General features: G+C 33.4%; 1 protein-coding gene across 9 annotated transcripts in view; it reads left to right on the forward strand.

The window, feature by feature from the left end:
- Dock7 (dedicator of cytokinesis 7) overlaps positions 1-26,232 on the forward strand; it is a 226,457-nt gene that overhangs the window by 14,164 nt on the left and 186,061 nt on the right. For all 9 annotated transcript variants that reach the window (XR_007108752.1, XM_047552901.1, XM_047552908.1 and 6 more), the window contains exons 2-9: positions 5,723-5,828; positions 7,265-7,440; positions 7,625-7,693; positions 10,361-10,490; positions 10,580-10,792; positions 11,245-11,330; positions 17,575-17,641; positions 19,057-19,206. Coding sequence is in view for 8 of the 9 variants with exons in the window: in XM_047552901.1 (XP_047408857.1) it covers positions 5,723-5,828; positions 7,265-7,440; positions 7,625-7,693; positions 10,361-10,490; positions 10,580-10,792; positions 11,245-11,330; positions 17,575-17,641; positions 19,057-19,206 (997 nt within the window). In the remaining variant the exon portion in view is untranslated. The remainder of the gene's footprint in view (positions 1-5,722; positions 5,829-7,264; positions 7,441-7,624; positions 7,694-10,360; positions 10,491-10,579; positions 10,793-11,244; positions 11,331-17,574; positions 17,642-19,056; positions 19,207-26,232) is intronic.

The following is a 26,232-nucleotide window of genomic DNA, read 5'->3' on the forward strand; positions in this document are numbered from 1 at the left end:
CAAACAAAAACAAAACAAAACAAAACAAAAAACCCCAAAACAATACCTGCCTTCTACCTAATAGAAAATCAGAGAATTATTCAGCCAGGAGAAGAGTCAAGTGACAAGCGAGTAATGTTTATTGGATAATGACAGAGTTTATTTGTAACCTTGATTATGTTTAAAGATAACATTCAGTTAGTATGTTCTGTGTTAATAAAAACAAACAAAACTAAAAAAATAAATAAATAAAATAAAGGTATTGTATTCATCTACAACTTAAAAAACAAAACAAAACTGGAGTTAGAGAACATATTATTTAATGGCAGAAATTAACCTGTTTTGAGACATTTATACAAGATAGGATAGCAAACTCCAGTCAGAGGTGAGGTTTTCTTGTCCTTGCTGATTCTTCAAGGAGGTTCTGAAGAGTGAGTGCCAGATATGAGAAGCCAAATTCTTGATCTTTACTGTATTTCCCTCCATGTTTTTATACTTGGTGATCGTGTTAGTACTATGCCAGGAAAGCCTACTTACTTTGCAATTTTCAAGTTTTGTCACAAAGAATGTTTACAAACATTGGGCTTCTCTATCACTGAAATCAAACTCAATGTAGCAGGACAGGGTTTTCCATATTTAGTGGCTAGCCTGCTGGCTGTCTGAAGGAGGCCCTTGGAAGTTGTGGTTCCTTGAATGTATGGGGATACTCAACCTGTAGTACCAGTTTTAAGAGATTTTGTGGAACATGCATTGCAGCTATTTTTTATGACTTATAGGAGGAATAACTCAACTAAATTATTAGGAAAGTTTAGGTTGAATTCTCCTTACTCATTTTACTCAGATTTTATTTCTGTTCCATGAAGAATGACTATAAATAAGAGAGGCAGACCTAGATAGGCCTTTCCCTTCTTGTGTGATTGCGGAAATCATGGCTAGATGGGGCATCTGAGAGTGGGATTCGCTTAGAGGATAGGTCAGATGCAACATAATTTCCCCAGGATGTGGGACTTTTGCTGGTTATTCCCAGGATTTTCTGGTGAATGGTCTGAGTGAGTGCTTTCTTTTGTGAAAACTGTAATGAGTGTTAACATAGTGAGGGAACCTGTGGAAAGGAGAGAAAGATAAAGAGACAAATGGGCCAAATATTGGATCATGTTTTCTTGGGAGGGGAAGAAGGTATTTTCGAGATTAGTTTAGGAACATAAGTAACTACAGAAATTTTGACCTATTATTCTTTTTGCTTTGCAGTTAAAATTAATAGCTTATTAGAAGTGAAAAAAAGACTTCTTTGTTTTGCATTACTCTATGAACTATCATTAAGAGTAAGAAAAAATTGCTGTTGGAAAAAGGAATCTGTGATAAAGGATTTTAACTGATATTAGGACCTGTATTTATTCATCACATTTCTTTCACACTTTGTATCATGATATGGTTAAGAGATAGTGTTTGTTTTTATTTAGCAAGATTTCCTCATTACAATTCCATGACATCTTTTCAGAATTTGTGAGTACAAATACATCCCTTATCTGGGTTGCAGATGTAACTCAGTTTGGAAATGGTTCTTATTGAATTAATATTTTTTTTTCCAAATTATTACTGGTTTTCCTTTTTTGGGACATTATGTCATATAGTAGTAAGACATTTATAATGTCAGGATTATCTTTTGCATGCCTATTATTAAGCAAAATTATCTCTTTTTGAAGTAACTATTTTGTTTCTCATTTTAACATGTGAAATCGTCAATTAATTGATGGTGTGGTGGCTAATTGGCAAAGTTCTTTCTTAACTGTTTATGGTATAAAGTTGTGTCTTAACAATTGATGATATTTAGAATTTGATGCAGTACAGAGGTTTGCTATTCAGATAACTCATAGTTTAGTTCCAGAAACGCTCGAGGTACTGCAGAGATTGGTAGACGGAGTTGAGTAGCACTAAGTAGACAGACATAGGGTAGAGCTACTTAGGAAAGCTGGAGAGGGAATGAAATCTTTGAGAGGGAGAATAGGAGAATCGAGGAGAGGGCAAAGGGCAACTTCTTTAATATTCTCTCTTCTTTTAAAGGCTTTTTTTTGGTATTCTCACCTGGGTTTTGATGAGTTTTGAAAGGATCAGGATATGTAACATGGACTTTAACATAGTAACAAATACTTACATGGACTTCATTAAAAGACTTAATGATCTCCTTAATTAAGTGAATGTTCTGTCTTTTCACACAGGTTTATAGAATTTGCCCTTTACCCTCTTATCAATCTGTTTTCTCTCTCAGAGATTTTATTTCCTCTCCAGTTTTCAACTCTAAGCTCTATTTGTCTTCTTTTTCTTTTTTCTTTCTTTTTTTTTGTGGTGCTGGGGATTAGCCCAGCATACTAGGCAAGTGCTCTACCACTGTTACACCTCAGCTGTAATTGTTTTCTTGATGTTCTTCTCTTCTTCCTTGTACAGTTAACTTATTTTTTTATTTTTTAATTAAAAATATTTATTTTTTGTTCTTTTTAGATATGCATGGCTGTAGAGTATAATTTGAGATATTTATACAAACATGGAGTACATCTTACTCTAATTAGGATCCCAGTCTTGTGGTTGTACATGATGTAGAGATTCTCTGTGGCATATTTATGTATGTATGTAGCAAAGTTATGTCAGAATCATTCCACTGTCTTTCCTATTCCTCTCTCCTCTCCCTTCCCTTCATCTCCCCCCGCCCTTTTTTTAATAGACTTCTCTGTGGAGCAAATTTAGGTTCATGGAAAATGAGTGGAAAGTACAAACTCCCTTCCTCTCCCTATTATTAGTATTTTGCCTTAGTGCGTTACATTTGTTGTAGTTATGAGCCAATATTAATATGTTATTATTGTCTAAAGTCCATAGATTACATTAGGGTTTATTCTTTGTGTTGTACATCCTGTGGGTTTTGACAAACATACAATGACCTGTATCCACTCTTTCCTATTATACAGAATAGTTTTACTGCCCTAAAAATCCCTTGCTTTCTACTTATTCATGAATCCTTTCTTCTTCTCCCTCGAACCCCTGACACTCACTGTTTTCCTTTCTTTCTTCATAGTTTTGCCTTTTCCAGTATATCATATAGTTAGACTCATATAAAGCCTTTTCAAATTGACTTCTTTCACTTAGCAATATTCATTTTGTGGCTTGAAAGCTTGTTTCTTTTTTGTTTTAATTTTTTTATTATTATTTTTTAGTTATACATGACAGTAGAATGTATTTTGACATATACAAAGTATAACTTCCCATTTTTGTGGTTGTATGTGATATGGTGTTATACTGGTTGTGTGTTCATATATGAGCATAGGAAAGTTATGTTCAATTCATTCTATTGTCTTTCCTATTCCCATCCTCCCTCACTTCCCCCTACTCCCTCCTGTCCAATCTGGTGAACCTCCACGCCCCCCACACCTATTGTGAGTCAGTATCTGCCTATCAGAGAGAACGTTCAGCCTTTGGTTTTTTGGGATTGGCTTATTTCACTTAGCATGGTAGTCTCCAGTTCCATCCATTTACCAGCAAATGCCATAATTTCATTCTTCTTTATGGCTGAGTAATATTCCATTGTGTATATATACTACATTTTCTTTATTCATTCATCTGTTGAAGGGCACTTAGGTTGGTTCCATAGCATTAGCTATTGTGAATTGAGCTGGAAAGCTTGTGTCTTTATATCGCCTAATAATATTCTTTTGTATGGATGTACCAGTTTTTTGATCTATTCTGTTACTGAAGGAAAAGTTGATTGCTTTTAAGTTTTGGCATTATGAATAATGATTTAGGCTTTTAAAACATAAATGTGTTCTAAAGACCCTCAAGTCATCTATAAAAAAAAGTTGAGCTAATTCAGTGTCTTGAATCTTAAAGAATGATAACTTTTATCTTTGAATCAAAAATTTCTAATTGCATATTCAGCTCATAACAGTGCACAATAAATGTGTGTAGAATGATTAAATGTAAAAGAAGGAAGAAGATATTAAAGGGAAGTAAGGGGAAAGATTATATATTAAATCTGGATAAGTTTTAGAAATTGAGGTTTTCTTGAAACTTACATGGAGATTCTAATGGGGACCAGTATGTTCAGGACTCTGAATTCATTCATCAGTTTAAGAGCACTCTAAAACAAAACCATCACCAAACTGGCCCAGAAACCAGGCTGTTTGAGTCTGTATCATTTTATGTACATGGAATGATAGGAAGAAAGTAGAGTTTATTTTTTGGGAAAAAGAACAGAAGGCAAATTTTATAAGAGAAATGGTTGCTTGATGATCATAGGGTAGAAGCTAGATATTGACATCAGGAATATAATTGCACAAAATCCATAGATGTTAGCCTTTGTTTTATATTCACAAGTTACTGTCTGCTTAATAAAAATCTAACTAATAAAATGGAAGACATTATTACAGGATTTAGGACTCATTGAATATTTTGGTTTATAGTTTGGTGGGATTTGAGGAGTACAGAGATTAATGACTCAAATTCTTTTGAATATCTAAAATATTTTTGTTTTAGAAATGCTATTTATTTAAGTTAATTGAAATGCTAGTATATCCCTAAGAGTCAACAACTACCTTGAAATCTTGGGAATTCTAAACCTTAATCTTGATTTTTTAAAAAAATTTTTTTCTTAGTTCTAGATGGATCTTTTATTTTATTTATTTATTTTTATATAGTACAGAGGATCAACCTAGTACCTTGCACATGCTAGGCAAGTACTCTACTACTGAACCACGACCCCAGCCCCCTAATCTTGATTTTCCAAATAAAGATTTATTTATTTATTTGTTTATTTATTTATTTTTTTGGTACTGGGGATTTAACTCAGAGGCTCTCAACCACTGAACCACATTCCAGCCCTTTTTTTAAAGTTTATTTTGAGACAAGATCTTACTAAGTTGCTTAGGGCCTTGCTAAATTACTGAGGCTGGCCTTGGACTTGGGATCCTCCTGCCTTAGCCTCCTGAGTTGCTGGGATTACAGATGTGTGCCATCCCAGTCAGCAAGGTTTATCTTTAAATTATGGTAATGCCTTTGTGGTTGCTCAGTTTGTTAGTAGCACTATATATTTCATAGGGCTTAAACATTCTTTTTTTGAGTGTCACATGTTAAATATATTGAGGGAAAAAAGGTGAATGCAACCACTGCCTCTGTTTTTATAGGGCATACAGGAAACACGGAGAAAATAACTAGGAAGGAAGAAAATACAAGGTAGCTTTTGATAAATGTTTGAAGAGTTTATAGAAGTGTGGTGTTTTTGGCTATAGTGAACAATAAATTTGCATGATGATCTTGGCTTTGAGTTTTACCCTTAAAACTAGTTCAGAATTGGGTTAGTCACTATAGAAGGGAAACAGCATTCTAGGAAGCAGTTTATGTTGACAGGAATTTGGAAAGGACCTAAAAGTTGGAGAAATAAATTAGGATCAGAGTGTGGAAAACTATTAATGTTGGGCATTATTAGTTAAGTAAAAATAGAATGTTTCATAAAATGCCATGTTGAAAAAACCATTATATAAGTTGCCTCTAACTTTTTATCCTACATCAGCATAACAAAGATATTTTAATGTAATTATAATATTTAGGTAATTATTCATTTCCTGTAATGTTTTTAAATTTATAGACATTAATATGCTGAGATTTTAGCTGTTCTTTAAATGAATCTTCAATGTACTTCCTCCTATTTAAAATAAGTTTAAAAATATATTGTATAGAATGTATTTGTTTTTTGTTATTGTAGAACTGTGGCAGCTGAAGTTAGGAAGCAGATCTCTGGACAATACAGTGGTTCTCCCCAACTGCTGAAAAACCTCAACATTGTTGGCAATATATCCCATCACACCGCAGTAAGTAGCATGTGTTAACAGATGTATCACTGATGAGACCATGCAAAAGTAGTGGAAAAGTAAGAGCCAATAAATTAGGTTCTATCACTGGTTTTATAATCTTGCTTGATAGATGCTTTTTTTGACCTTTTTGACTGGCCTTCTTTCCTTTCTTTGTTCCTTCTTTCTCTTTCTTTTCTTTGATTCTTTCATTCTGTACTGGGGATTGAACCCAGGACCTTGTTCATGCTAGGCAAGTGCTCCACCACTGAGCTACATCCCCAGCCCAATAAATACTTTTAGTAGGCTTTGTGTATTTTTTGTTTTATGTCTACTATAAAAAATTACCACAAACTGGGTGACTTAAAGTAATAGAAGATTATTGTCTCAGTACTAAAGGCTAGAAGTCTGAAATCAGTATCACTGAACTGTAATCAACTTTTTTCAGGGCCACACTCACTTCAGAAGTTTTAGAGAGAATCATTTTCTTATCTTTTCCAGATTGTGGAGGCTTCTGGCATTCCTTGACTTGTGACTTCTGTCTTTTTTTTTTTTTGGATACTGAGGATTGAACTCAGGAGCACTGGACCACTGAACCACATCCCCAGCCCTATTTTGTATTTTGTTTAGAGACAGGATCTCACTGAGTTGCTTTAGCACCTCCCTAAGTTGCTGAGGCTAGCTTTGAACTCTCAATCCCCCTGCCTCAAGCTACTGAGCCACTGGAATTACAGGCATATGCCACCACAGCTGGCTGTGACTTATGTTTTTAAGGCTAGAATCTTCAAATTTTTCTCAGATCCATCTTCATTTGGCTTCTTTCTCTGTTTTTATGACTCAGATCTCCTTATTATAAGAATACTTATGATTTCATTGGGGTCCTACCCAGGTAATCCATGATAATGTCCTTATTTTAAGATCCTTAATCAATGTGCAGAGACTTTTATTTTACTTCATTTTCCATGTAAATTAGCATGTACAGAGTCATGGTTTAGGATGTAGAGAATATTTGGAGCAATATTGTACTGTAAACCACAGTCTGGTTATGTTTTTACAAGGGCAATCAACAATAACAACAAATAAAGTAAGAGAACTGTTTAGAAGTTTAGCAATAAAAGTTCCAAAGATATATAAAAAAAAAATCATTCACTTGAGTACTTTGAAAACAGTAATTTTAACCTAACTGTGGATTATTATTACTGTCTTTATATGAGAATTATGGACAAAGCCTAGGCAAGAAGGTTAAAGACAGTATGACCAAAAGCAGAAAGGAGTGTAAGGCCAATGCTTTGTGGTTTCTTTAGAGTCTCTGACTGAGCATCTCTTGAAATTGTAGAAAGAATTAAATTAAAGCATTTTATATTTAAACCATGATTTTTCTTTGTGGAAAGTTCTAAAATTCTTATATTTCCCTCTTCTTTTCTGCCTGCCTCTCATTTTCACCCCTCATTATAAAGGTGCCCCTTACTGAAGCAGTGGATCCAGTGGATTTTGAAGATTACCTCATTACTCATCCTTTAGCTGTGGATTCTGGACCTTTACGGGATTTAATTGAATTTCCTCCAGATGATATTGAAGTTGTTTATAGTCCCAGGGACTGTAGAACTCTTGTTTCAGCTGTACCTGAAGAAAGGTAAAAAGACTCCTATTTGGGGTTTTAGTGTAATAGAAAAGGCTCTCTTTCATTATTTTATTTATAGTCTCTTTCTTTTGGTAGTTTCACTTCCTATTATAACATCAAGAAGGGCAGCAACCAAATTTACAAATATCATTGCTTTCCTATCTAAATTACAAATAAATTTTCTTTCTTAAAACAGTGAAATGGATCCTCATGTTAGAGATTGTATAAGAAGTTATACAGAAGACTGGGCAGTTGTGATTAGAAAGTAAGTTATATGTTTATTATAACATTTAAAAATTTTGAGTAGAATTTGTAAATGGATTAAGATAGATTAATAATTATGAGGATTGAGAATTTATAACAAAATAACCAAAGATGCAAAAGAAGAATCTTGTGTAAAGATTGTTTCTCCTTTGAAATTTTATAATTACTTCTGCTTTCTTTCCTTATGTACAGTTTGTGGGAATAGTATTAATATATTATAAGTCATTAAGAACTAATAATATATAATGAAAATAATTTCGTTAAATCTAATTCTTTTATTAAATCATGGGTAGATATTAATGAGTAATCTGTTTTCTTAAAAGTATTCCAATTTCGTGAAAGTTACATGGTTAAGTTAAACTTAATGATCAGTTTTCCATATCTAGCTGTTTGAAAGATCTCTGCTCTTTATTTACTATCTAAATACTTACAGGTCCTTGATGTATACATCCACTCAGGTAAATGTTGGTGAAACAATGGTTTGTTCTACCACATGATTTATTTTTGTAAGGGACTGTGTTTAAAATACTAATTCAGGTTAAGAAACAAAACCCAATTAATTTTCCTTTGCTGATTTGCATAATGAAAGAGGGTCTTCATACTGAATCTTAGCCCTATTTTTTTTTAAAGGAGATGTAATAACCAGTAGTGGAGAGTTCTGATATGACAATATAGTTTTCACAAAGGAAGTAATCTATGCCAGAGATACTAGCAGGAGTGAGGTATCCATTGCATATTTTGTCATCATAGCTTCCATCTTATTTCTCTGGGCTGGATACTGAGCTAAGTATCATTCTGAAGAATACTGCTGACATCTTTTTAGCTTTAGTGTGACCTAATAAAAGCGCTGTCTGCTACCCTTTATGTAGAAGAACTCTTTGTGAACTTAAAATATTGGTAAATATTCTAGTAGCTAAATTTTAGACATTACTGAAGAAAACACTTCCTCTGTCAGATAATTCAAAAGTCTTTACTTCTATGCATATAGGTTAGTTGTAAAATACATAGGTCTCAGAATCATGGCCTTTTCTAATCATAGTGTTGCTAACCTTCATTTAAATAAAAGGGTAAGAGAATTAACATCTATGAGGACTTATTGTGTGTTGAACATTTTTTGGGCACTTTGTACTTTTCTCTTTTAAAGTTCCAATATATGAGGTAGCTCAGGACAGAATGCTCCTTTTGAGCTCAAATGAAAGAAGTAAGAGTGAGTCTTATGGATAACTGGGAGAAGTGTTTTTAGGCAGAGGGAAAAACCATATGTGTGAAGACCATATATTGGAAGAATGCTGGAATTTTCAAGGAAGAATAAAGAGGTCATTGTGGTTGGAACAGAATAAATGAGGGTGAGAATGCTAAGAAATGAGTTCAGAAAAATGGTGGTATGTGGGGTCAAATGGATAATCGTATAGAGCCTCATCATAGCACCTGACTAGAGGACAAGATGATAAAGAAGAGTGTTGATTATGCATCATTTACAGCTCTCTTGAATTTCATACTGTCTATTTTTAGGACAGAATGAAAGACTGTTTGATTTATCAAAGCACTTTATATATACAGCTTCACAAATTGAAGCACTTGAAACATTTCATGAAAGATTAATAAGATTCTGCTGCTGAATAAACCTTTCATGTTATTATACTAAGTATCTTTATCTTAGTTCTTTCAGAGAAATGCTTTCTTGTATTTTGTGATTATACTGTGAACATCATGTAACTGCCCTTTCAGTAGCTGTAGCAACAAGGCAGGATGTGAATCATATCAAATATGAATTTTTATTATTTTATAAATTAGTTGATAGCAGGAACCATACTATCTTCTGATAATTATAATTGTTTTATTTGAATTCAAATATTTCTCAAAAACTTTAACTCTATGTAGTACAGAATCATGAATAAAGATTATTTTTTGATCAGTTCTTATTTGATATTCTTTGATAATGTTTTTTTTAAAATGACAGGAAAATAGTTTACATTAATTTAAGAGTTATTCTTAGCATTTGCTCTGCCTATATAGTTAATAAATAATATAAATGTACAGCAGTGTGCAGATTTTGCTGTTTTTCATTTTACAGGTCTGCAACTTTAGTTCAAAATTTTTTCTACATGAGATACGGCAAAAACTTTTAAAATTCAGTTTCATATATAAATAAAACACTTTTAAAGTTTATATTATTAGTAATGCAATATATATTTTCTACTTTCTCATTTTATTCTTTAACCTGACTTTACTGACCAAGTCTTTGAACTAGAAGTACAATTTAAATTATATGCACATGGTTGGCATGGAAGGAAGGAAAATTTGATTTCCTTCTGGAAATTCATCATCTGCTCTTGGGTTGGATTAAAGGTACTTTGATTAGAAATTTTCTTTTTACTTTTTTAAAAATAGTTTTTAGTTGTAGATGGACACAATATCTTTGTTTTTATGTGATGTTGAGGATCAATCCCAGTGCTTTGCATGTGTGAGGCAAGCCCTCTACCACTGAGCTACAGCCCCAGGCCTGAAAATATTCTTGAACCTCTGGTTAAACATGTAAATACTCAAAACTGCTGGAATAGATCTTTATGTGAAGAAATAATGAGGCAAATACTTGACTTATTACATAATGATGCTGAAAAAGTGAAAATTTAAAAAAATAGATATTAATTTGTTTTATTTTGAATAGATACCATAAGCTGGGAACAGGATTTAATCCTAATACATTGGATAAACAGAAGGAAAGGCAAAAAGGTTTGCCAAAACAGGTCTTTGAATCTGATGAAGCTCCAGATGGCAATAACTACCAGGATGAACAAGTAATAATTTTATTCTTAAATAACTGTAAGAAATTATTTTTAAATAACTTATTAATTAATACGTTCATATTTAACATTTTGTATGACAGGATGATCTTAAAAGACGTTCAATGTCAATAGATGATACTCCAAGGGGTAGCTGGGCCTGCAGTATCTTTGACTTGAAAAATTCACTTCCTGATGCTTTGCTTCCTAATTTACTTGATCGAACTCCAAATGAAGAAATAGACCGCCAGAATGATGACCAAAGGAAATCAAATCGTCACAAAGAACTCTTTGCTTTGCATCCGTCACCAGATGAGGTATAGATGTTTACATATAAGAAGTAAATGAGTATTAAAATAGATATTTCTGGAGTAGGATTTGTAAATAGAATTACAATTATGTAGGAAATAAAACCTAGAAACCTACGTATGATTTTGTAAATGAAATATACTTTTACTCTACTGAATTTGTGTTTTGTTTTGTTTTGTTAATGGTGCTGGAAATTGAAACTAGGGCCTAGCACATGCAAGGCAAATGCTTTACCACTGAGCTACACCCCTAACTGTGAACATTTTCAATGAATAATTTCTTTGAATTGAGCACATGATTCAAAGATTTCTGTTTATGGACAAAGAAGTTTTACTTTCCTATGTTAAATTGTGAAGGCAACTAAAAGTATTACATTAGTAAAATAAGTTCTTAAAAAATAAATTGCACAGGATTGAATGTGATGAAGATGTTTATTTTGGTGTTGCTTGTCAATTTGTAGGAAGAACCAATAGAACGACTTAGTATTCCTGATGTGCCCAAAGAACATTTTGGTCAAAGACTTCTTGTGAAGTGTTTATCACTTAAGTGAGTATTAATTTCTTTTACTACATAGCTTTCTGGGGTAATATTTTGATATTTTGACTACTAGTATAACAAAATCTTAGTAGATTTTATACATGTATGTATGTATGTCCTTTTGAGAAGTATTGTCCTAAACATAATTTTAATGTTATTCAGCCTTCATACTTATGTCTGAAGTTAAGTTTTAGGGCATTTTTGGTTCCCAGGTGAAGGTAACTCTTAGCTGTAGTCTTAAAACTTGCAAAAATATTCACTGAAATCTCTAGTATTTATTTGACACTGTTCTTGATGAGGAATATAAAGACAAACTATTTTTTTTTCTTAAAGAGTTAATTTTATTTTTGTTACATGGTAGGCTTGTTTTTGAAGACTTGGAAGTATTTTTAAAAAATATTTTAGTTGTCAGTGGATTTTTATTTTGTTATTATTTATATGCGGTGCTGAGAATAGAACCTAGTTCCTCACACATTCGAGGTAAGTGCTCTACCACTGAGCTACAACCCCAGCCCAGAAGTATATATTTTTAACTTTAAAAAGTTATATGACCTCTAACATCATTGAGGTGACTTATCTAACATTCCTATTCTGCTTTACAAAATGATTTATCTTATTTCATTTCATGCTGTCTTCAGAATAATTCTATAAGGTTGATATTATTTTTTCTTTATTTACAAATGAGGAAACCTGGATTCAAAGGATAAGCAGAGGTTAACTGACATGATATATATATTGGTCATTCTGGAAAACAAACTCCATATTCTTTTTTTATATATCTTTAAAAATTGTTTTAATTAGTTATACTTGACAGTAGAATACATTTTGGCACATTGTACACAAATGGAACACAACTTCTCCTTCCTCTGGCTGTACATGGTGCTGTCACACCAGTATTGTAATCATACATGTATACGGCGCAATAAAGTGGAATGTCTCATTCCACCGTCCCTCCCATCCCCACATCACCACTCCTCCCCTCACTCTCCTCCGCACAATCCAAAGTTCCTTCCTTCTTCCCTACCCCACCCCGCATTATGAATCAGCATCCGCTTATCAAAGGAAACATTCTGCCTTTGGTATTTTGGGGATTAGCTTATTTCGCTTAGTATGATATTCTCTAGCTCCATCTATTTACCTGCAAATACCATAATTCCATTCTTGTTTAAGACTGAGTGATATTCAGTCATTGTGTATATGTACCACATTTTCTTTATCCATTCATCTGTTGAAGGGCATCTAGGTTGGTGTCATAGTTTAGCTGTTATGAATTGAGCTGCAATAAACATTGATGTGGCTGTGTCCACTGTAGTATGCTGATTTTAAGTTCTTTGGGTATAAACTGAGAAGTGGGATAGCTGGGTCAAATGGTGGTGGTTCCATTCCAGGTTTTCTCAGGAACCTCCATATTGCTTTCCAAAATGGTTGCCCCAATCTTCAGTCCCACCAACAATGTCTGAGTGTACCTTTTACCCCATATCCTCGCCAACACTTATTATGGCTTGTATTCTTGATAATTGCCATTCTGACTGGAGTGAGATGAAATCTTAGAGTAGTTTTGATCTGCATTTCTCTATTTGCAAGAGAGATGAACATTTTTTCATATGTTTGTCGATCGATTGTATTTCTTCTTCTGTGAAGTATCTGTGCAGTTCCTTATCCCATTTATTGATTGGGTTATTTGTTATTTTGTGTTAAGTTTTTCTGAGTTCTTTATATATCCTGGAGATTAGTGCTCTATCTGACGTACATGTGGTAAAGATTTTTTCCCATTCTTTAGACTCTCTCTTCGTGTTATTGTTTCTTTTGCTGAGAAGCTTTTTAGTTTGATTCCATCCCATTTATTGATTCTTGATTTTACTTCTCATTTTAACATATTTATATGATAGATTAAATGTGAGTTCTGACATAAGGAAAAAAGCTTAAATTCATAGAGATTCTAAAAGCAGCAACTTATAGTGAAAGACTGCTTTTGTGTGTAATTCTGGCAATTTTCTTTCCTTAAGAGCTCAGTCTTCATATATTTAAATTATCCAGAAACCTGTTAGATTAAGTATGTTGAGTGTTTTGAATATCTGGACACCTAACACTGTGTCAAATTTATAATCATTTTTGGGTAGTAGGAATTGAACTCAGGGGCACTTGACCACTGAGCCACATCCCCAGCCCTATTTTGTATTTTATTTAGAGACAGGATCTCATTGAGTTGCTTAGCACCTTGCTAAATTGCTGAGGCTGACTTTGAACTCTCAATCTTTCTGCCTCTGCCTCCTGAGCCACTGGGGTTACAGGCATGCGCCACCACACCCGGCCTATAATCTTTTTTTTTAAACAACTTTTCTGCAGTATACTTTATATATCACAAAATTTTTCCTTTTAAAGTATACAAATCAGTAGTATATACTCATAGTATTGTGCAACTATCTCTGCTGTCTTATTCTAGTACATATTCATCACCTCAAGAAACTCTGTTGGTCAGCTTGGGCTACCATGTCAATACCATGACTGGGTGGCTTACCCAACAGAAATTTATTGTTACAGTTCTGGAGGCTGGAAGTTGGAACTTTAATAACCAGTGGGTTGGTTTTTTTGATGAGGCCTTGCTTCCTGGCTTGCATATTGCTCTCTGTTCCTTATGTCTTTACATGCCTTTCTGTTTTTCATGCATGGAAGGAAAGGTCTCCGGTGTCTCTTTCTTTTATAAGGACACCAGTTCCATGGGATTAGTGTGCCATTTTAGGATTTCAGTTAATGTAAATTCCCTCCTCAACTACAGTTACTTTGGTGTTAAGGTTTTAACATAAATTCTAGGAGGATTATTAATGTCACCCCTGTTCCTTCTTCCCCTTAGCCTCTGCCAATCACTAAGTAGCTTTCTGTTTCTGTGAGTTCACCTATGTGGATATTTCATGTAAATAGAAGTATACAATATAAGGCCTTTTGTGTATAGACATCATCTTCACATAGCATAGTGTTTTCATGGTTCATCCACATTGTACCATGTATCAATAATTCATTCCTTATAGTACTGAACAGTATTCTACTATATGGCTATACCTCATTTTGTTTATCTAATTATCAGTTTGGAGGTATTTACTCTTTAAAAAAAAAGCAACTTTACTGAGATACCATCTCTCTTAAGTAGTTTACCCATTGTTTGCCCAGTGTACAGGTTACCTGTGAATTCACTTCATTCATCAACTATACAAGGTATTGGGTTTTGTTATGTTCATAGGTCTGTGTAAATTTTAGTACAAGAAATTTAAGAATACTTTCATCACTGTGTGTGTGCGTGTGTATATGCATGTGTTTGTGTGTGGTGTGTTGTATGTGACAAAAGTAAATTTGGCTACTACCTCACTCCATTTCTAAAAAGTTATTTACAGATTGAGAGTAGACCTAAAGCTGAAAGGTAAACAGTAAAGTTCCTAGAAAAATATATAGGATAGCTTCTTGAAAGGAAGGAATTCTTTAATATGATGCGGAAAGCACTAGCCCTAGAGGAAAGTGTAAGAACCCAGAACCACTCCAGACACAGGAACTCACATAAGAGGGTTTATTAAGCAAACAAGTGTCTCCCTACAGGGTAAGAGAGAAAATGAGAGGAAAAGAGAGAGAGTGTGCGCAAGACAGAGTGTGAAAAATGAGGAGGAGAGAGAAAGAAAGAGAGTAGGAGAGAGAAAGCATGAATGAGGAGAAGAGAGAGAAAATGGCGGGGAGCTATCCTTAAGCAGTCAAATTCTGCAGGCTAAGGGGATCAATAACGGAGAAGGATACTTGCAAGCTGACTGATGAACCAATTGCTAGCTAGGATGTTCACAGACTGACAAGTAGTTGGGAGGCGGGGAAATGACTGCAGTGGAAAGGGCGGTGGGAGCAGCTTTATATTAGAAAGCATTGAATACTTTTTACTTCATTAAAACTGACTTTGTTCATCAAAAGACACAGAGTGTGAAGACAAGCCATAGAGTGGGGATAAATATTTCCATGCATACTCTGGACAGAGTGCTGATATTTAGAATACACAAAGAACTACCCACTGATGAGGATAAAGTTAAATAATAATAGAAAATGTATCAAAAGAAGGTATCTGGCTGGGCTTGTAACTCAGTGGTAGAGCACTTACCTAGCATGTGTGAGGCACTGGATTCGATTCTCAGCACTGTATACAAATAAATAAATAAAAATAAAAGATCCATGGCAGGGGGAAGATCCATCAACAACTAAAAAAAAAAAAAAAAATTAAAAAAGAAGGCATCTGAATGGTCAATAAATATATGAAAAGACATGAAGGAAAAATCGAGTGAAATACCAGTTCCCCGCTGCAGTGACAGTATCAAGTGTAGAGGATGCAGAGTGGGTTTTGTAGAGGTTGACACATGTGGACAGGTATTAAGTGTCCTTTTCTCTAATTTATTATTAGTATTATTATTATTATTATTATTAATTTATTTATTTTGTAGTACTGGGATTGAGCCCAGGAGTGCTCTAACACTGAGTAACATCTCCAGTCCTTTTTATAGTTTTATTTTGAGAGGGCAACTTGCTAAGTTGATGAGGCTGATTGGGAAGTGGCAATCATCCTGCCTCCACCTCCTAAGTAGATGAGATTATAGGCATGTGCCCCTGCATCTGGCTAAGATTCCTTTGCGTTTAGTTTCTGGTTGGGTTTTATTAAGAGAGACATTGACAGAAAGTTAGAGGGTGGAAGAGAGTAGATCATGTGAGGTAGTCATTCCTCTCACTCTCCTCTGCTGAGTCACTTTGTTTCCTCCTTCCCTTCATAGTTTCTGTGAAGGGCCCTCTATTCAGCTATTTTTTGTTGTTGTTGTTTGGTTACCTCTTTTATGTTCTCTTTCAGCCCTGAGTTGGTGATGACTCCCACTGTTGCCAGCCCCATAGAGTGGCACTCTGTGTTGTTTTCCCTAGATTATCCAAACCTTTGTAAATGGCCCTTTAGTAAAACTCAGCCCTATGTGAAAATGTTGTCTGTCTCCTACAAGGACCTTGACTGATACTCTTCTTTTTTCTTTGAATATTGTTTAGTTGTAGATGGACACAATACCTTATTTTACTTATTTGTTTTTATGTGGTGCTGAGGATTGAATCCAGTGCCTCACACGTGCCAGGCAAGCACTCTACTACTGAGCCACAACCCCAGCCCCATGACTGATACTCTTTTAATTTAAAAAAAAAAACAATGTAATACAGATTTATTACAACTTCAGCACTGTTGACATTTTTGTCTGGATAGTTCTTTGTTGTCACTATCTACTCTGTACAATGTAGGATGTTTAGTCACATAATGAGGCTTCTACTTGCTAAATGCCAGTAATAACTGCTCCTTTAGTTGTGATAATAAAAAGGTCTCTAGCCATTGCCAGATGCCCCTTGTGTTAAAATTGTCCTTTGTTGAGAACCAGTGCTCTCGAGTTTTTAGTGACCTCACATTACGTATTATTCAATAATATATATTCAGTTTACTTTATGTAAGCAGTTATTTCTTGAAAGAGAATTAAACAGCTAAACTTAAGCATACAGTTAAAATGAATTTTGACATAGATATAAAATGGGAATTACTATACCAACATTAAAAATAATAAGATTAATAGTACTGACATGGAAATTTGCCCATAAAATGTTAGGTTAAAAATAGCACACTACCAATATTATGTATATCCTGACACTCTTTGTTTAAAGAAAAGTGCATTTATACATAAAGAAGTTCTGGATGGATTAGGTACTAACCATTAATTATGGCTCTTTCCACATTGTAGAATTTTGGATGCTCTTGTTTTACTCTGAATATTTTATGTATTTTTAAAGTGTTTTGCATTGAATATATGATTTATAACCTGAAAAAGAAAGAGTAGGTCTTTGGTTTAAGTCTTTTAAAAAAATGAACATATTTATGTATATTTTAATTTATATGTTTATATATAAACAAAATTACAGGTTAGAAAGTGATTATTGACATAAAATGGACATAACATGCCATGAGGCTTTTAGGAAGTTAGAGCTTAGTTGTAGCTGGAGAAATTAAGGAGGATAACATAGAGTAACTAATAATTGATTTAGACTGAAAGACAAGCACGGAAAAGTGTATTTTAGGAAGAAGATGTAGTATAGGCATAGGTACAGATATAGTACTGTGCGGTGTATTAAGATAATTTAATTTTGGAATCAGAATTTTTCTTCAACTGTGTCTCCTATATGTATTTTTAAAGTTATTTTATCCTTTCTCTTCATAAAGATTTGAGATTGAAATTGAACCCATTTTTGCAAGTTTGGCTTTATATGATGTCAAGGAAAAGAAAAAGGTAAGGTTATATAAATTTTGACTGTAGCCATAATCATAGGTTCAGAAACCTGTTTTTAAGTGTTTTTAGAAGGTGAGTAAGTTTTGGAAAGAATTATTAAAATGTATCTCTTGAAAAGACATAGAAACTTATCAAAACGACTTAAATATTTTCTATTATAATACTTTAGTTGAAAACTGGTTTGTTTCATTGAGAGTTTAAAAAAGCAAGTAGCAGAAGCAAGTTTCTTTTAATTAAAGAAATAGGCAATAAAAGAAAAGCATTTTAGGCAAATGGCATAGAACAGATAAGAATGATAATAACTGAAATTTTGACGTAATGTTCAACTTTTACCAGCTAAAAGACTATGTATATTTTAAATGTTCTTTTTTTCAGTGCTAGAGATTGAACCCAGGGCCTTGCATATACTAGGCAAACACTCTTAACATTGAGTTGCAACCCTGCCCTAAATATTCTATTATAAGTAATGCTCTTAGTTTTACTATTGTATCTTTATTACATGTAGAAAATTTCAGAAATGCTCATACAGCATTTCCTTAATTTTGCCTTTTGACTATACTAGAGATTGAACCCAGGATCTTATACTTGGCTAGCAAGTACACTACCACTGAGTCACATCATCAGCCCTTTTTATATTTCTTCTAGATAGGGTCTCACTAATTCTTGTTTTTGTTGTTGTTAATTTTTTCTTTTTTTTTGTAGTTGTAGATGGACAGAATGCCTTTATTTATTTATTTTATGTGGTGCTAAGCATCGAACCCAGTGCCTCACACATGCTAGGCAAGCACTCTGCCACTGAGCTACAGCCCCAGTCTGGGTTTCACTAATCTTCAAATTGGCCTCAGACTTGCCATCCTCTTCCCTTAACTATCCACATAGCTGGAATTACAAGTGTGCACACCACACTCAGCAGCATTTCTTAATTTAATATTATAATATTAAAGCATAATGTATACTAGAAATCTAAAGAGCTGAAGCTCTGACTTCTGTGAACATAGGGACATAAGATGGATTTTTAAAGAAGAACTCTGCTCCAGCAACTTGTATTGCTCAATTGAAACTGCTGATAGACTATTCATGTTGTTTTTTAAAACCCAGTTTGAAGTTATTCCTCTCAATGATAATTTCTTTGGATGTTTTTATTAGAGGTTATATTTTAAATCCAAAGAGTTTGCAATATGATTCTTTGGAATTATAGAATATTTAGAATATTATATTTTCCAAATATCTTATACTTTTCTTTTGCTTTGATTTAATGTAAACATTGGTCTCAGTAACATATAAGATAAACTATAGGTTAGAGTATAATGTCCTGATTAAGATCTGTAATATTTTAAGACTAGAAATGTGTGATTATTCTGACTTTTAAGAAAATGTACAGATTTTAAAATTTAACACACCAATGTATTTTTTAGATTTCAGAAAACTTTTATTTTGACCTTAATTCTGAGCAGATGAAAGGATTGTTACGTCCACATGTACCACCTGCTGCCATCACCACTCTGGCACGATCAGCTATTTTTTCTATAACTTACCCCTCCCAAGATGTTTTTCTTGTAATAAAGGTAAGAATAATGTTAAATGTATTTGTTTATTATATAATATTTATTTACTTATTTCTTTAACAGTATTGAAAGCTTTTTAAGGGCAAAGATTTGACTTTTACTTATTTTTTTTCCCATCTTGATATTCCATAACATAATGTAGATATACACTTTGGTGCTACCTTTCTTTTCTTCTCTTTTTTTTTGGTGCTGGGGATTGAACCCCACTGAGCCATATGCCAGACCTTTAAACATTTTATTTAGAGACAGGGTCTTTCTGAGTTGCTTAGGACCTAAGTTGCTGAGGCTGGCTTTGAACTTGTGATCCTCCTGCCTCAGGCTCCCGAGTTGCTGGGGTTACAGGCAAGAGCCACTGCACCTGGCATACCTAGGTTTTCTTGAATGGAAACCTGTATTAGGGTTCTCTGACAAATGGAAGTGGATATAGTTTAAGGAATTGTCTCACATGATCATGGGAGTTAAGTCTGTAATTAATATGGCAGGCTGGCAAACTGAAAATTCAGGTAAAATTTGAGTTGATTTTCAACTCAAAATGAATCAAAGACCTAGGAAATCGACCAGAAACCATGCAACTCCTAGAAAAAAAACAGGGCCAACACTCCAGCATATAGGCACAGGCAGTGACTTTCTTAGTAGGACCCCTAATCTCTACTCAGGAAATAATTCCAAAAGTTTATAATTGAGATACTGTCAAATTAAAAAGCTTCTGTTATAGCAAAGGAAACATTAGGAACATGAAGAGAGAAACTATAGAGTGGGAGAAAAATCTTTGCTAACTACTCTTCTGACAGAGGATTGACATCAGGAATATATAAAAAATTCAAAAATTTTATACCAAAAAATCAATAATCCAATTAATAAACGGGCAAATGAATTAAACAGATACTTCTCAAAAGAATACAAGTGACCAACAAATGCATGAAAAAAATGTTCAACATCATTAGCAATTAGGGAAATGAAAATCAAAACTACACTGAGATTTCATCTCACACCAGTCAGAATGGCAGTTATCAAGAATCGAATAATACCTGAGTGAAATGGCACATGCCTGTAATCCTAGCAGCTCTGGAGGCTGAGGCAGGAGGATCACAGGCTCAAAGCCAGCCTTCAGTAATTTAGCAAGCAGCTACCTAGTGAGACCCAGTTTCAAAAAAAAAAAAAAAAAAAAAATCCAAACAATAATAAATGTTTGAGAGGATATGGAGAAAAAGAATACTTTTATACTGTTGGTGGAATTGTAAATTAGTACAACCACTATGGGAATCAGTGTGAAGTTTCTTAAAAGACTAGTCATGGAACTATGATATGACCCACTTATGACACTCCTTGGTATTTATCCTAAAGAATTAAGATCATCAGGGAGGAAAAGGGGAAATACTGGGAACTGAATTAGAGCAAATTGTATTCTATACTTTTATAATTATGTCAAAATGAATCCCAATGTTGTATATAACTAAAAAGAATCAACAAAAAGGAAAAATAAAGAATTAAAGTCATCATACTATAGTGGTACCCATGCATACCCATGTTTATAGCAGTACAATTCACAATAGCCAAACTATGGAACCAGCCTAGGTATCCACCAGTGGATGAATGGATAAAGAAAGTGTGGTATATGTGCACAGTGGAGATTTATTAAGCCATAAAGAAGAATGAAATTATGTCATTTCAGGCAAATGGATGGAACTTAAGACCATTATGTTAAGTGAAGTAAGCCAAACTCATAAGGTCAAGGGTAGTATGGAGGAAAAGGAAAAGAAGGGTATGTGTCGGGGGCAGATCTAGTGAAAATCAAAGGGAGATTAGTAGAGGAAAGGGACCAGTGGGTGGGGGTGGGGTGGAGTGTTAGAGAGTGATATTGGCTAAATTATATTGTTATATTGTGTGCATGTGTGAATACATAGCACAAATGCTCTCATTATGTACAACTATGATACACCAATAAAAAATGTGGAAAGAGAGGCAAAAAAGAGTTGATTTGATTTTATAGTCTTTTGAGTCCAAAGTCCATAGGACAGCAGACTGGAAACTCAGGCAGGATTTCCAGTTATAAAGAAAATTCCTTCTTTGGGAAAACTGACTTTGCTTGCACGCTCTTTAACTGCTTAGATTAGGCCCATAACAGAGAATAAACTGCTTTACTCTAAGTCTACTGCTTTAAATGTTAATCAACCTCTAACAAAATGCCTTCACAGCAACTTTAGACTGGTATTTGACCAAACAACCGGGCATCATGCCTTAGCCAAATTGGCTAAAATTACCATCACAGGAGCTAGACTGTAATTTTGTCACTCAGTTTCTAAATCATATAATACTTAAAGCTAAATCATGTCATGGAGGCATTATGATTTGAGTGTCAGCTGATTAAGAATAAGGGTTACAAATTCTGAAGTCTAGAAGTTACTAAGCTACTTAGCTTTGTGTAACTTAAAGAATAATTTACTTTAATTGACCTTGACTTGAGAGTAGCCTAAAATATATTCCTTAATCACTTTATCTTATTTATATAAAATTATCATAAAAAGGTAATGAATTTATAATAAGGTTATAAAGTGGATTTTCATGAAATGAATTCTTTTTACCCACAGGAATAATGTCCTAATTTGTGGATACATTCCTGTGAATTCAGGTTAAAATAAATTTAATTACAATGAATCGTACTACAAGTAAAGATTTATATTATATGAAAATATGATGTACACAGTTATTTTACGTGGCAAAAGTGAGCTTGTAATATAGAGATAGATAATGGTTGAACTATTTGGGTAACAAGATTGTTGTCATCATGAGAATGAATGGCTTACAGAGCATTAAGGATAAAAAAATTGTATGTAAATGTGCAATATGAGGAAATAGGGACTTAAATCATTGTACATTCATATGATGTAATACTACAGCCATTAAAAACCACAATTTGGAAGAACTTTTAATGTTACAGAAATGTATGTGTGATATAATATTTAATGAAAAATCAGTATGGTACAAAACTTTTTATGTATAAAGACTTTTCTCTAATTTCAGAAAAAAAAATAAGTGAAATAATTATTTAAATTTTAAAGGAAATGTATTTAGAAGATTTTCTTTTTATCATTTGAGGCTCATCAGAATGTTTTTGCTTCTGTTTTTTAAAATTTTTTTAGTTGTTAATGAACCTTTATTTATTTATATGCAATGCTGAGAATTGAACTAGTGCCTCACATATGGCTAGGCAAGCCCTCTACCACTGAACCACAACTCCCAGCCCTCTCTTTGTTTCTTGAGAGAAAAATTACCCTGGCGTATGTATTGGATAGTTACTGCTGTAGAAGAACAAAAGAGGGTGCTCCAGTGGGATACAACAATAAACGTTTATTTAGTTCATGTATCTGAGTTGTCTGCTGGTCATCTAATCTAAACTGTACTCTTTTCAGATGGTTGTGTTCCTTCAGTGTCCTGTAGGTTGACTGAGAGTCGGTTGATTTGGCTGGAGGGGTTCTTTGGATGTCTTCTTTTCTAGCAGATATCTTGGCCAGAGCAGACACTGCCATGGTCATTGCAGCAGTGCCAAAGCAGACTCAGTTGCATAAGCACTTTTCAAGTCTTTGGTCACATGGTGTCAGCTAACATTCCACTGACCAAAAGCAGGTCACATATAGCATGTGCTCGAGGAATGGGACTATAGCTTCGTCTCATTATCTGGAGAAACTGCAGTGTCATATAGCAAAGGGAAGGAAAAAAGAAGGGTGAAAAATTGGGACTATTAGTGCAGTCTGTCGCTGTCTAGGATATTGGGATTCTGGTTCAGCTGGAATTACTGATTCCTTGCTTATTTTTATGTTCCCTTTATTAGTACAGTTACTTTCTGATAAATATGTGAAGGTATTATACCACTATGTTTGTTTATTTTTTTTATGTACACTTTCCATTTTGGTGAACAAATATACAAAACACATTGAAAGAAAACCACACATGCAAAAATGTAAAACACTGAAAGAAAACTACAAATAGATAAAAATTTGGATTACAATAAGGAAATTTTCATGAAGTTCATTTAAAATAATTTTAATTAAATATTTTTTGAAGTAAGACATAATTATAGAAGTTATAAATACATGACTTAATTAATTATCCCCAAATGAATACACTTTGTGACCAGCCAGCCAGGTTTAGAAATAAAACATTAGCAGAATCTCAGAAACCATTCCATTCACTGCTCCCTCCTTCTTCCAAAGTTTGTGCTTGGTATGAGTGTTATTATTAATGGGACCAAAGTGTGATTAGTCCATGTTGTTGTATACCACAGTTTTAAAATTATTTTTCATTGCTTCATAGCATTTTATGGTCTGAATATATCACAATTTATCCATTTTATTGGTGATGGTCATTTTTGGTTCTTTTAAGTTTTTGTCTTCTACTGGTAATTCTGTGAATATTTTCAGTCTACAAAAATAGATATTTGTACTAATTTCTAATTAATATATTCCTAAGAGTAGAAGGGCTGAGTCATAGAATGACTGTATATTGACTTTGGTAGATGCTACCAAACAAGTTTCCAAAGTCTCTGTGATAATTGCAATCCTACCAACAATGAATACAGTTTCAATTATTCCATTTAGTATTTATAATTTTAATTAAAATACAAAGTACATTGAGTTCTGAATAGTATACATATTTGAGGTAAACAGCATGATGAATGCTTACACATGTAAACACTGCTGAGCCCAAGTTTTGTATGTTCATCATCCTGGAAGGTTCTCTTGTTTCTTTCTAGTGACTATCCCTCTCTTCCACCAGATAACTTGGACTTGGACTTCTTTCTCTGTCATTTAGCTTTTCCTCTTTTTGAATGTTATATGAATGACATCATACACTATGCAGTCTTTCGTACCTGCGTTCTTTCAATATAGTATTTGTACAACTTTTTACCTATTATAAGTAATGCTGCTACAAATATTCTTCTACATGATTTTGGTGCAAATATGTTTATATTCCTGTTGGGAATATTGATATTTACTGGAACATAGTGTATTTATATCTTCAGTTTTATTAGAAAAGAGCTAGTTTCCCAGCATGATTAGTTCAAATTATAGTCCCATCAGTGTTTCAGAATTTTAGTTGCTCCTATTCCTTCTTAATACTTGCTGTAATCATATTTTGTGCTATTGTATTTACAAGTTTCTATTTTTTAGCCTGAAAAATTTTACTGGGGGAAAGTGAAACATTTCAGAGTAGTAAATGTTAAATAGTCACTTAATGTTATTTTGTGAGTTGTAATTTTAAATTGGAATTTTCCATTTTGATATATTAACTAGAAATAAATTTGTAACTGCTTTAAAAACATTTTTAATTGGTAAAGTATAAATAACAAAATTTATCATCTTAACCATTTTTACTGTCATCTTAACAATTTAGTATCATCTTAACAATTTTCAAATTGTTGCACAACCATCTCTGGAAGTTTTTTGTCTTGCAAAACTGAAACACTATACTCGTTAAATGACTCCCTGTTAGATGCTCTCCCCAGCCCTTGCCAACCACATTTTACTTTCTGTTTTTATTAATCTGACTACATTAGCTACCTCATATAAGTGAAATCATGCAGTATTTGTCATTTTGTGACTGACTTTTTTGACTTAACTTGATGTTTTCAGGGTTCTTATAGGTTATAATGTATGTTAGGATTTTCTTCTTTTTTAAAAAACTGAATAATTTTTCATTGTGAATATATATGAACATATATAAATATAGATATAGATTGCATTCTTAATCCATTCATCCACTTTGATAGACACTTTGCTTCTACCTTACAGCCATAATGACTAATGCCATTGTGAGTATTGGTATATAAATATCTGTTTGAGTCCTTGCTTTCAGTTCTTTTGACTCTATACCTGGAAATAGAATTATTGGATTCTATATTAATTCTATTTTTAACTTTTGAGGAAACTCCATTTTGCTTTTCTTAGTGACTTTACCATTTTATATTCCTATCAATAGTACACAAGGGTTTCAGTTTCTCCACATCCTCACTTTTTTTCTGTGTTGTTAGCTGCCATCCTGATGGATGTGAGATAATCTCATTGTGATTTGCATCTCTCTAATGTGTGATGTTGAGCATATTTTCATATGTTGACCATTTGTGTAAATTCTTTGGAAAAGCATCTGTCCAAGTTCTTTGCCTGTAGGTTAATCAAGTTTTTGTTGTTGTTGTTGAGTTGTAGGAGTTCTTTATATATTGTTGAAATTAACTTGTTGTCAGATGTATGCTATGCAGATATTTTATCTCATTCTGTACCTATTCTTTTCATTCTGTTTATTTTGTCCTTTGATATAGTAAATGTAAGTTTCAGTGTTATCCAATTTATCTGTCTACTTGTACTGTTTGTGCTTTTATGTCATATTTTAAGAACTTATTTCCAAGTCCAATGTCATGAAGTTTTCCCCTGCATTTTATAATTGAGGCTTATGGTTTAAAGTCTGTTTTTTTTTTTTTTTTTTTTTTTTTTTTTTTTGGATATCAGGATTTCAACCCAGGGTGTATCCAGTTCTTTTTTAAGGGCTGAGCCATGTCCCTACCCTTTTCAAGTTTTTATTTTAAGATAGGGTCCTGCTAACTTGTTGAGGCTGGCTTTGAAGCTGCAATCCTCCTGCCTTAGCCTTCTGAGCCACTGGGATTACAGATGTGTGCCACCATGCTTGGCTTGGTTTTAAATCTGATATTTAAGTCTTTGATCCATTTGACTTAATTTTTTATTATTGCTTTTGTATTACTTGATAGAAACTCCTTAAGTAGAACAGAATTTGTTTTATCTACATAGGCGTAAGTGAAAGGGTATGGAGTTGTTAAGTATGCAGTGCTTGAGAAAATATATTTTACGAATATATCACTCATTTTCTGTTATGAAAAACAGGTTTCGTTCAAAATGCGCATAACATTGTCAGGGTAAATTCCACACTGTTTATTTTATGAAGCCATATAGTTAGTATCTGGCCACTGACAAACTTACTGACTTCATTACTATTTATATTCTATTATACTAAATCCTC

This window comes from Sciurus carolinensis, chromosome 1 (genome assembly GCF_902686445.1).
Source record: "Sciurus carolinensis chromosome 1, mSciCar1.2, whole genome shotgun sequence".
NCBI classification, from domain to species: domain Eukaryota; kingdom Metazoa; phylum Chordata; class Mammalia; order Rodentia; family Sciuridae; genus Sciurus; species Sciurus carolinensis.